We start from the raw sequence: 12,119 nt of genomic DNA, 5'->3' as shown, positions 1-12,119 counted from the left end.
GGGGGGGTGTACTGCTGTTCGCTCACATTGGCGGCCTACACTAGCGAAGGCCTTTTATTGGCAGCTGGAAAAATGCACTTGATGAGAGCCGCTATTGACTAATCAGACCGGATCGCTCACATGGGGCATCGCAACATCGCGGTCGCTTGACAAGCGAGACAAACACGTGACACGGAACGCAATCGTCCAAAAGGAGCAAAGACAATTGCTGAGACGTACTTGGTTTCCATTCACCGAAGTCAAATTGGCTTGCGCTCACTCTCTCTCTCTCTATTGACACACACACACACACACGTACGTGAAATGAGAACATTGACACAAAACGGAGGACAAAATTGGGTCGCTAATTAAGCAGAATCTAGAAGTAGCGTGCTTATTCAAACGAGGGAAGAAAATACAGAAACGTACGTCGGTGGTCTACATCAGCGGAAAAGAAGGAGTGCTTTTAAAAGACCATCGTTCGAACAGAAAGGTGTGTTATATATACACGTAGCGTCAAATGACATTTTAGGAAAACAATCAGATCTAACTCATAAGAATCAGCAATATATAAATCATACACATTGACTTCCGCCTTAAATGTCCTTGAAACGAAAAGTTTTCATCAGAAAATAAAAAAAAAAACTGACGGCATTTCGTCAGGTTAAGGGAAGCTCGGTGTGAGCAAGTCGGGAGAAGGCCAATCTGTCGCATGAAATCGAGGTCAAAATCAAGGTCGAGTTCCAATTTTGGCATCTCGGGGCCAACGTGGGAGCGACATCGGGCCACTTCCAAGGCGGCGAGTACTGCTGAGCCGAGTCGGGAGGTTGATCGGGAGCAACCGATGCCAATGAGCGCCGAAAGCTTGCATCCGGGCGCCACTGCCACGCATTGGGACCACTCAAACCGTCCTTATCCTCCGAGTACTTTTCATGCTCATTTGGCTCGGCTCGGGTAGGAAAGGCAAGTTCCGAGGCGGGCAAAAAAAGGAGAAGCCGAAGAGGCCCCGGTCCTCCCCTCCCAGGCACAAAAAGGAGACTCCCACAGTCAGCAGTGCTTTGGCTGGCTTGGCTCTCACCTCCACCACTACGGCACGGAACCACTTTCCTCATTCCAGCCAGTATTCGTCAACCTTGTCCTTCATGTTGGACCATTGTTGCACAAACAAATCCAACTTCAAAATCCATAACCCCGTCCCCCCCAAAAAAACGAACATCTGGACGAACTCCGGGAAGCTAAAATGGCCTCAGTGCGACAAAACTAGAAAAGGTGACGGCAAGTTGTTACCTCTGGCGGATAACTTTTTGGTGTTGATGATTTTGGCCGCGTGCTCCTGCCCCGTGCACAGCTTCACGCATCGACGCACCACTGAGATAGCGCCCCTGAAGACAAACAAACAAACAAACAAACCAACTCTAAAACATGATGCACTCTATTTATTGGCAAAAAGACACTATTTCCCTATTTCAGAGAAGTCAAAATTTCTCCGAAAAAAAACTGTTACGTTGGATATTCTTTTGAAAATCGAAGAGTTGAATATTTTCAATGTAAAGCAGTGGTCCCCAAACTACGGCCCGCGGGCCGGATCCGGCCCGCCTCCGCATTTGGTCCGGCCCCCTGAAAATACCACAGAGTATTTTGATTTATTTTTCATCGATGTGGATTTGTATTTGATCACAAAGTTGGGCTTTTGCAATAAAATGTTCCTTAGTTCTGAACCGTTTTCATTATTAACTATTAATTAGTAACTATTTCATAAACACAGATACAATAAGGTGACATTTGGTGCATCTTTCTGTGCCGTTATCTGGCAACGCCAGAAAAAAAAATCCGAAACCGGCCCCTCTCTCAGAGAACGGGATCATGGCGAAAAGATTCGGTAAGAGAACAATAGAATGCGGGGTATTTAAACCAAAGTGGACAAACGATGTTTTTGTTTTTGTTTCTTTCAGCGCAAAGAAACGTCTGTCAGTCTCATCTGTCAAGAGGCGGCTTCATTTTGTGTGGGTTTCTGGAAAACAATCCATTTTTACATTTCCGTACTCTTGCGGTCACCCTTTTTCTGTTCCAGAATGACCCCGGCCCCCCATCACAGAAGCGAAACCTTATGCGGCCCTCACAGGAAAAAGTTTGGGGACCGCTGATGTAAAGGAATCTAAGTGAGTAAGAGTGAAAAAAAGTCTTATACTGTCAATTCAAAAAAAAAAGTTTTATAAAAGAAAAAAAAAAGAACTTTCGATAAAAGGCATCGCATTTTCGATGATAAATCGCATATTTGTCAGGGATAAAGTGTTACACTGTCCCAAAAAGTCATATTTTCTATAAAAAGGTGATAAAAAACATCATCGATATGCTAGAGCGTGCTGGCACATCTTTTTGAGAAAGGTCAAATATTTTCCGTGAAATGATAGGATACTTTTGAGGGGCAAAATCATTTCTATGAAAATAGTCGAATGTGCGAGGTGAAAAAGATATTTGAAAATAAATTGGGACACATAGAAAGAGAAGCATCATTTCCTCGCAACTTGTGGTGAGGACTTAAACTAGGAGCAGTCGTACCACACACAGTATTTCGTGCCGCCGCACTGGTCCATTGTTGACATTTTTCCAAACTGTCATTCACTTGGCCAATCCATGTGCGCGCGCGCGCTCAGACATAAAAAAAAAAAACAACAACAACCGCGCTCACTTCGCCACACGCACGCCCAAGCCGAGACTGGCCGCGCGGCCCCGGAGCTCGGCGACCGTCGTTTCCGGCCAGCCCCCGCGCCGCGGCGGCGCGTGGGACGCGACGGTCGCCGGGCTCCGAAGGCTGTGTCCGGTTCGACTCACTTGCCAAGCTCCTCGTAGAGCTGATACTCGTCCGTGAATCTTGTACAGGTCGTCGTGGCCATGTTTCCCGCTTCTCCTTCTTCTTCCTCCGGTCAAATGTTGTCTGTCAGCCGGTGAGGGGAAGGGGGAGGGGGGAATAAACCACAACAGGTCCGCCCAGTATCAAAAAATACAAACAACCAAACAAACAAAAATCAAGTCGTCCGGCACCGGAGAAAGTGGCGAGGTCGAGGTTTGATGGGGAAACACCGAACAGAGCATTCAAGGTCTTTCTTTCTCTCTCTCTCTCTCTCTCTCCACGCCCCTTTCGGTTTGACAGCTGCTCGCTCGACCAGGCATTTTCGTCAAGACAGCCTTGCGAAACGAAGGCTCACTTCCGGTCCCGACTTACAAATATGTCAAAATAAGAGTATTTATTTTTTCCACACGTTCACTTTTTTCTTAAGTTTACATTTTTAAATGTAAATGAAAAAAGAAACGTATACTTTAAATAAACAAGGCTTACTTGTTAGTAATAATAGGAATGATTATGAGGTTTTAACCCTGGACTCACCTCTTGTTTCTCAGTGTATGCAGGATGAGCCAAAGTTGGAACTGATCTTTTTTTTTTTTGCCGCTCACATCTTTCATAGAAACGGATATTAAATGTTCATCACCGGTTTGAGGATTTTTTTAAGTGAAGAAAAGAGAGGTCAAGGGCAATGAGCTGAAATATGTGCCACCAGAAACTGATTTTCAGCCATTTATACTGTATTTGAAATTGATGAATTTCTATCATTAAACTCAGAGCCGGCCCCAAACCAAATCGAGGCCCCTAGCTAAATTGAATTTGCTGGCCCCCAAATGGCTATTTTTCATGGCCCGAAATTCTTTTGTTGACGCGGGGGGTTAGCGGTTGGATATTTGAACAACGCTGTGCAATAGCGGCGCGTGGGACGCGACGGTCGCCGGGCTCCGAAGGCTGTGTCCGGTTCGACTCACTTGCCAAGCTCCTCGTAGAGCTGATACTCGTCCGTGAATCTTGTACAGGTCGTCGTGGCCATGTTTCCCGCTTCTCCTTCTTCTTCCTCCGGTCAAATGTTGTCTGTCAGCCGGTGAGGGGAAGGGGGAGGGGGGAATAAACCACAACAGGTCCGCCCAGTATCAAAAAATACAAACAACCAAACAAACAAAAATCAAGTCGTCCGGCACCGGAGAAAGTGGCGAGGTCGAGGTTTGATGGGGAAACACCGAACAGAGCACGGAAGGTCTTTCTTTCTCTCTCTCTCTCTCTCTCTCCACGCCCCTTTCGGTTTGACAGCTGCTCGCTCGACCAGGCATTTTCGTCAAGACAGCCTTGCGAAACGAAGGCTCACTTCCGGTCCCGACTTACAAATATGTCAAAATAAGAGTATTTATTTTTTCCACACGTTCACTTTTTTCTTAAGTTTACATTTTTAAATGTAAATGAAAAAAGAAACGTATACTTTAAATAAACAAGGCTTACTTGTTAGTAATAATAGGAATGATTATGAGGTTTTAACCCTGGACTCACCTCTTGTTTCTCAGTGTATGCAGGATGAGCCAAAGTTGGAACTGATCTTTTTTTTTTTTGCCGCTCACATCTTTCATAGAAACGGATATTAAATGTTCATCACCGGTTTGAGGATTTTTTTAAGTGAAGAAAAGAGAGGTCAAGGGCAATGAGCTGAAATATGTGCCACCAGAAACTGATTTTCAGCCATTTATACTGTATTTGAAATTGATGAATTTCTATCATTAAACTCAGAGCCGGCCCCAAACCAAATCGAGGCCCCTAGCTAAATTGAATTTGCTGGCCCCCAAATGGCTATTTTTCATGGCCCGAAATTCTTTTGTTGACGCGGGGGGTTAGCGGTTGGATATTTGAACAACGCTGTGCAATAATCGCTCGGTGCCTAAATTTCTATTGTTTAATTTGAATTTGAAAAACCGAGTCTGCATTGTAGCTTTTGAACTTGTTCGTTTGGAACCGAAGAGAATTAAACTTGAAACTGCATTTAAAAGTCCGAAAGGTATTTCATTTTCTCTCCAACTGTACTTGACACTCAGTGAAAATGCAAGGAAGGTAGGCTGGGTCGAGGAAAGGAAGGAAGGGAAGACAGGAAAATCGGAGGAAATAAAAAGAACAAGACCGAAGAATGGAAGGAGGGTAACAAGGATGCGATGAATAGAAGGAAGAACAAACCGGCCACGGAGCCCTCATTTGAAACCTTCATCCATAGCAAAACCTGAACCTGGGAGTGAGGTCATGATGTGACACCCTGACTCCCTTTCATCATCCTTACCCCATTTGCACGTTACTTTGAAAGGCGATTTGCCCCATTTCCTGGCGCAGGCAGCTCTCAAGCAGCTTCTGGTTTTCAAGCCGAGAGAAATCCAAAACAAGCCACAACTCAACTCAAGTGTATTTCGAGAGCACTTTCAAACAACCACCGCCGTCTACAAAGCGCATGGAGCAAAAACAATCAATGAATAGCCATGGTCAGTAGCAAGCACAAAAACAGTCCGACAAAAATCCAGTCTCAGGCTGAGTCAAAAGCCAAGGACTAAAAATGACTTTGAAAGACGGGCAGCGCGAGGGGGCTTGCCGAACGTTCATTCCAAAGAGAGGGAGCGGCAACGCAAAAGCCTCGGTCTCCTCTGGGCCTCCGCTTAGTTTTCGGTACCTCGAATAGCGCCTGGCTGAGGCACCGGGCGGGGAGCTTCGAGGGGTCAGGTGGGGGCGAGGCCATTTCAAGATTTGGAAACAAATCACAGGATCTTCTAAAGAACTCCAAAATGATCCAGTGAAGGGAGTGATGCGCTCCCTCTTACGAGTACCGGTCCACCGGCGAGCAGCGGCATTTTGGACCCACTGGAGACGCTTCATGGAGGATAGGCTGACTCCAAAGTCAAGTGTGTTACAGTCAACCGGCCGAGATGTGACAAAGTCTCCGTGCCAACAGGTTATCTGTGAGCCATAATTACATCTCAACAATGATGGAAATCCTTTCCAGTCAGACCAGTTCTCCTCAGTCATCCCACTGTGCTTCCGACTCACACAAACTCGTGAAAGAAGAGTCAATAAATCAAGCCAAGAGTCATTAAACGTTGGCTCGTCGTGTGTGTTTGCGGGTCAGCGCAGTGCGCGCACGGAGTTGACGTGCGGGTGGTAGAGGAAGTCGGCGTAAGATGAGCCGGCGTTGGGGTTCTTGTCCTCCACCGGGCGACGCTGCAGGAGCTCCTCGCCTGCCATCGCCCACTTCGCACAGAGCAGCTGCGTTTTTTTTTTTTTTAAGATCTGATGCAATCACAAACACGGTTGCGGGTGGGCGTCAATTATTTGGGGGGGTTTCACTACTCAAGTGGAATTTTTGCAAGCTACCGACACTAAGCGGGAAAATGACAATGTGAGACAATAGCCAAGGCTTGGAACTATTTATAAAGAATTACAGCTGGAAAACCAAAGATAAGTGTGCGAAATTACTCCAGAGTCATCAGCGCTTGGGGGGCTTGGCTTGTCTTTTGAGGGCGGTGATCCGGTTCCTCACGTAGTCCTTGATGCCCTTCCAGGAGCGCGTGCTCAGGGCCCGCGGCTCGGCTTCCAGACACCGCAGACAGTCCAGCTTTTGCGGCACCTTGTGGTCTCGGATGAGGGACATCATGTGTCTCTCCACGGCGGCGACCTCGCAGTCGCTCCACTTCTGCTTGCTGGCCGGCGAACCAACTGAATTTGACAAAGGGCGAGAACAACTCAGACGGACGACTAAGCTTCGACACTTTGAAGCTTGGTCAGGACATCGGCAAAAGCGATCACACGCCGACTTTTGTACCTTTCGGCGACCGCCGGGCCGCTGCGGATTTGGTCGAGCGTGTCCCGGACAAACCGCCGACAGACTCGCTGGGCTGCCTGGCGCCTAAAAGGATCATTGAGGATGTTAGTTGGACATCCAAATATTCAATCCAACAAAGAAATCTGAAGCAAATAAAGGAAAAGCTCCACTTTTGTGTCAACGAAGCTCCTCGGCTCACTTCTAAAAATGGTTATTTGTCAGACAGATGCCATAAGTGGAAACGAGGCTCCTCGCCTGCATCTTGGCCATAGTTTCTTGGCACCATAAGATGGCGCCAAAGCACAAAAAAACGGCGAAGAAGAAGGATAGGTTACCCCACGTTTGTTTTTTTTTCTTTTTAAAAACTCATCGGTACTCATTTGGCATCAATCAGAGTCCAGTCGGACCGGTCCTCACCTCCAGGGTGGACGTCGCCCCGAATGCTCTCCGCTTGCTTGCCGGGCCCCAGGACCATCTCCCTCTCGGCGGGGTCCAGGCTGAGGAGCTGCAACATGGAGGCGTGGTGCTTGCGAACGCCGGCCGACGTCAGCGCCTCGGGCTTTCGGACCGCGCTGTCTTTGACCAACGTCTGCACGCAGACGGAGCCGCGGTAGGCGCTGAGCGCGTGCACGCGTCCGAACAGGAAGGGGTTCCGGGCGGGGACGCCGCAAGCCTCGCGGACCCGCGCCAGGAGCTCCAGCGCGGGCAGGAAAGCCGGTTTGAGCAGCACGGGGACCATGCGGCCGCAGGCCGAGCGGATCTCCATCCTGCTGAAGACTCGACACATGCTCCTCTCCAGCTCGCCCACTAACAAGTCCGAGTTCTCCCGCGGGTCGGGCTCCTTGACGGACTTCAAGGCGGAGAGCGGCAAGGAGGACACCTCGCTGCTTCGTCTCCTGTTGAACAGAACTATTCGGGCCAGAAGGGCCCTGGCCAGCGCGTCGTACGTTTCGGCGGCGGGCTCCCGCCTGAGCTTCTCCTCGGCGAGGAGGTGGACCTTCTCGGCGTGCAGGTGGAGCCTCCTCACGTCCTGGGCGTCCGGAACTTCCTCCCCGGAGCTCCTTTTGCTCTTCCGCAGAACCGACAAGGCGTCCGAGGAGATGGTCTTGGCCCACTCCTTCCTGTAGACCAGCAGGAAGTTCTTGGCCGCCTCGGCCAGGCGGAAGTCTCCGCGCTCCAGCGCCCTCTCCTGGACGACGCGGCACACCTTCTGGAGGGAGTAGCCCAGCTTGATGGCCAGCGAGGGGGCGCTGTAGGTGCGGGCGGCCGGGTCGTAGCCGGCCAGGACGTTGACGGCGGCCACCACGTGCGGGAAGCTGTCGGGGAGGAAGAAATCCTCCAGCCGCCTGAGCGGCGTGCGCTTCCAGGCCTCCAGGACCAGCCGAGCCATCTGCCGCAGGTTCTGCCGCATGTACTCCTGCCGCTTGGCGTCGGCGCCGTACTGCGCCGCCATGGCCTCGCCGTAGCCCAGCAGGACGGGCTCGCTGATGACGAGGCGCGTCACGTCGTCGTAGATCATCTGCGAGAGGACGGCGCGGAAGCCGGCGCTGATGTCCAGCTCGCCCATGGCCTCCAGGGCACAGCGGGTTTCCACGCGTTCCTTGCCCACGGGGGGCTCGCCCTCTTTCTTCCTCCTGCGCCGTTCGGGACAGCGCTTCATGTGGCAGGCCACGTTCTTCTTGATGTACAGGCCTCGGCAGTACAGGCAGTGCAGGAAGTCCTGCGCCTGGCCCGTCTCGGGGGGCCTCTTCCGCGCCGCCAGCTGCCCCTGGCCGGTCCTCAGCACGTGCTTGTTGTGCGCGTAGTTGCCCTCCTTGATGAGCTGGTTCCACAGCCGCTGCCTCTCCCGGGAGCCTTTGGGGAAGCGCAGGGCGGCGGACACTTGCGCCTTGTGGCTGTGTCTGTGCTGCAGGTGCCTGGACATCTTGATGACGGCCTTGGAGCAAAACAGGCAGTGGTTCCGCCGAGAAACGCGCTTGCGGCTCTTCTGGCCTTGTTTCATGGCGCGCACCTTGATGGGAAAGGCAGGCAAGCGCAGGTCCCTCGTAAGCCACGTGCCCAAAGAAACGACAAATGCGGAGACTGCGTTTCTCAATCACACGGGACGTGCGGCTGAAAAACGACAGGACGAGGCCGTCGGTAAGCAGCTCGATGGTCCCGCGACGACCCTCCCACATTCGATTCAGAAATTTAACTCCCCGGACGCGCTCGCGTTAGAAGGTCGTTTCTGTGACCACGCCGGGTTTTTCTTTCCTCTCCAGAGGAGTTGGATTTCAAAAAAGAAAGGCTAGCGACCGAGCGAGCGAAATGAAGCAGGGGTTTGGTTTTTTTTGCAATGTGCAAAGGATATTCTCCAACTGTATATTGCGACGTCCATTTGAATTTACTCAGCCCTAATTGGATGCGGAGGACGTATTCGTCCAGCGACCGCACGGAAGCTACTTTTGCCGAATCGTCGTCGGTTCGACTTGACGCTTCTCGAAGTCTCCTCGATTTGAAGTCATTTGAAAGCGACCCCACCTTGACGCTCTTCAAGCGGCTCCACTCCGTCTCGGCGTCCGGCGGCCGGGCGCCGAGGGACGCCGTGCCGGGCTTTTTCCTGCTGCGCAGCGACATGGCGGGGCCACGAGGGGATCCGCCCGAGGGGCGGACGGGGTCTTCTCCCACGTCCGACAGCGCGTCGGACACGTCGCTGTCGTCGCTCGGTACGAAAACGGAGCCGCGGTCTGACGAGTCGGGAGAGCGGCCGTCCTGGGGAAAGATGACAGCGTCGCAGTCAAGTACAAAGGCCCGTTGATGTGATTTGTTCATTGGTGCCTTGGGCCCGAGACCAAATGATCTTTCCCCGGTCAAAGGAATGGAAATGCCTTCACTCTGTGACTGCAACTTCAAAAGCACACAAAAAATGTGGGGCTCATGTGCTTTTCGAAAGAATAATTGCAATCTACTGCATTGCACTCCAGACAAACTGATCGGAATGACACAATTTACCCCCACCAAAAATTCAATCGGCCAATTAATCAGTTGTCGGAATTTTGTTTTGCCAAATATTGGAATCGGTCTTAAAAAACAAACAAAAAAAAAATAAAATCCATATTGGTTTCAAACCCACCAACTGTAGCTTTCATGATGAAACAGAAAAAGACCATCATAACTAAGGTGCAAGAATAGAGTCATTCTACGCAGAGGATAAACAATATATGTCGATGCAATACAAAGAGTACATGACAAAAGTTGAGGTACCCACCGTAGGTCTGCTTTTTTCGGAGACTGTTTGCATCTATTGCTTTTGCTTCAATTATTTTGTATGCTTGCAGTAAAACCGCTAACTGTCATCATTTTGTTTCTGATAATCACTCCAAACCTTTCATCTCTACGTATAAGAAATTAAAGTCACTTCCACAAAATGCACCTTTCCTGCTGTAAAGTGAATAAATCATGTTCAAATAATTATTAACACTGCAAAATTTTTCCACTTCAGTGGAGCACGACAAAGCAACGGAAATATTCGCAACCGGCGTCAGTTTGACGCAGTGCAGTCGTCCAAAAACGAACTAACACGTGCGACGTGTCAACTTACAGGGTCTGCTGGATCACACGCAGAGTCATCCGTCAAGTCGTCGTCATCGTCGTGCTCGCCACCGGATGCTGGCTTTTCGCAATGCTCGCTGTCCGAGGGCGCCGCTTGCGGTGGCGTCGGCGGCTGTGGCGGCGATGCCGGCGACGCGCCGTTTGAAGACGCGTACCACTCCGGCTGACAAAAAAAGAAAAGAAAGCGAAGCCTCGGAACGTGAGCGCGGAATCAGAACGTGCACATGCTGATGAACAACGCACCTCGATTTTGTGCGCTGCCTCGCTTTGATGCGGCGGCGACTCGCCCGTGGACATAGGTGACTGAAGAGACGCGGAGACGACACTTAGACATCATTCCACATGCCGTGCGCGTGGGCACTTGGCAATGAAATCAACGTTTACTTGCCTGGGGCGCCGAAAGGGGCGACTTCACGCAGACGTCGTCCTCCGGAGGCACCTCCATTTTGTGCACTGGCTCGCGTTGACACGGCGGCGACTCGCCCCTAGACAGCGGCGACTGAAGAGACGCGGAGACGACACTTAGTCATCATTCCACATGCCGTGCGCGTGGGGCATTTGGCAATGAAATCAACATTTATTTGCCTGCGGGGCCGAAAGGGGCGACTTCACGCAGACGTCGTCCTCCGGAGGCACCTCCATTTTGTGCACTGGCTCGCGTTGACACGGCGGCGACTCGCCCCTAGACAGCGGCGACTGAAGAGACGCGGAGACGACACTTAGTCATCATTCCACATGCCGTGCGCGTGGGGCATTTGGCAATGAAATCAACATTTATTTGCCTGCGGGGCCGAAAGGGGCGACTTCACGCAGACGTCGTCCTCCGGAGGCACCTCCATTTTGTGCACTGGCTCGCGTTGACACGGCGGCGACTCGCCCCTAGACAGCGGCGACTGAAGAGACGACACTTAAGACATCATTCCACATGCCGTGCGCGTGGGGCATTTGGCAATGAAATCAACATTTATTTGCCTGGGGGGCCGAAAGGGGCAACTTCACGCAGACGTCGTCCTCCGGAGGCAACGATTCCAGCTGGATGGGAAGAGACGACACGAGTTAGACGAATTTGCAAAGAGTCTTTCACAGCAGACCCCAATTTGGAAAAATAAATTCAAAAATGTCATTCGACTACATTACAAAATCCGATGAACTCTTCAGCCCGACGCCACACAGGCACGCGCGACACTCACCAGTTTCTCCAACTCTGCCAGCTGCTTGAGTAAGAGAGACCGCTGATGTAAAACCATGGCGCGTGTTGTCAGCCCCTTAAAAGGAGAAGAAAAAAAAAAAGAGAAGCAACTTTGATGAATTTGTCGTCCAAGCAACACGGGCCGAAATCCGAGAGCTGCTATGACGGTAAAGGGCGGCCATTTTCCTCACCGCTGTTGGAAGGGCAGCATTGTTGTAGGCGTGAGCAGACTCATTGGAGGCTGCAGGGGACAAAATGGATTTAGCAGTTTGACATCCACCCTTTTTGACAGCAACTGCTCCATAATTACGTCGTGACTTGAGCACAACAAACCCCCCGAAATCATGAATAATTCATTGAAGATGCAATTTTTAAAACTTCATTTCTTTGAAGATGCGAAACGCCAAAATTCACAAACAGTGTTTAATCCATGAATGGACTAATAAGGAGAACCACACAAAGTGTCACATTACCGCGGCACTGCGTCGGGTCTATCCACTGAGATGCCACAGGGGGCGCCGATGAGGTTTGGCTGTGAGTGGCAGACACTTGGTTGATGCTCGGAAAAGAGCCCGGAGATGAGGGAGACTGAAATGAGGGCTGCGTAGAGGCGGGTGGCGGCGCGTGGGCTTGATGGGCAGCCTGCGGCGGTCCCAGCTTTTCTCGGGCACCCGTCGGCTGCGGCGGGTCAAAGG

At 51.0% G+C, this 12,119-nt stretch overlaps 2 protein-coding genes across 2 annotated transcripts in view; both read right to left on the bottom strand.

Annotated features, from left to right (window-relative positions):
- LOC109513440 (calcium/calmodulin-dependent protein kinase type II subunit delta-like) overlaps positions 1–3,072 on the bottom strand; it is a 17,395-nt gene extending 14,323 nt beyond the window's left edge. The window contains exons 1-2 of the mRNA XM_019865929.1: positions 2,812–3,072; positions 1,267–1,361 (exon numbers count right to left, since the gene is read on the bottom strand). Of these exons, the coding sequence (XP_019721488.1) occupies positions 1,267–1,361; positions 2,812–2,873 (157 nt within the window). The 5' untranslated portion in view covers positions 2,874–3,072. The remainder of the gene's footprint in view (positions 1–1,266; positions 1,362–2,811) is intronic.
- A 3,160-nt stretch (positions 3,073–6,232) lies between these two features.
- Positions 6,233–12,113, bottom strand: LOC109513451 (uncharacterized). Its single transcript, XM_019865941.1, has 13 exons — positions 11,898–12,113; positions 11,616–11,665; positions 11,426–11,500; positions 11,208–11,267; positions 11,018–11,128; positions 10,821–10,931; positions 10,624–10,734; positions 10,479–10,538; positions 10,225–10,398; positions 9,165–9,395; positions 7,062–8,655; positions 6,645–6,728; positions 6,233–6,538 (listed from the first exon to the last, which is right to left on the bottom strand). The coding sequence occupies exons 3-13, from the start codon at positions 11,480–11,482 to the stop codon at positions 6,309–6,311; spliced, it is 2,823 nt and encodes a 940-aa protein (XP_019721500.1). The 5' UTR covers positions 11,483–11,500; positions 11,616–11,665; positions 11,898–12,113; the 3' UTR covers positions 6,233–6,308.
- Positions 12,114–12,119: the final 6 nt, after the last annotated feature.

This window comes from Hippocampus comes, unplaced genomic scaffold (assembly GCF_001891065.2).
Source record: "Hippocampus comes isolate QL1 unplaced genomic scaffold, H_comes_QL1_v1.1 scaffold190, whole genome shotgun sequence".
NCBI lineage: Eukaryota > Metazoa > Chordata > Actinopteri > Syngnathiformes > Syngnathidae > Hippocampus > Hippocampus comes.
The sequence above is the reverse complement of the archived record's forward strand: the minus strand, read 5'-3'. Positions and strand labels throughout refer to the sequence as shown.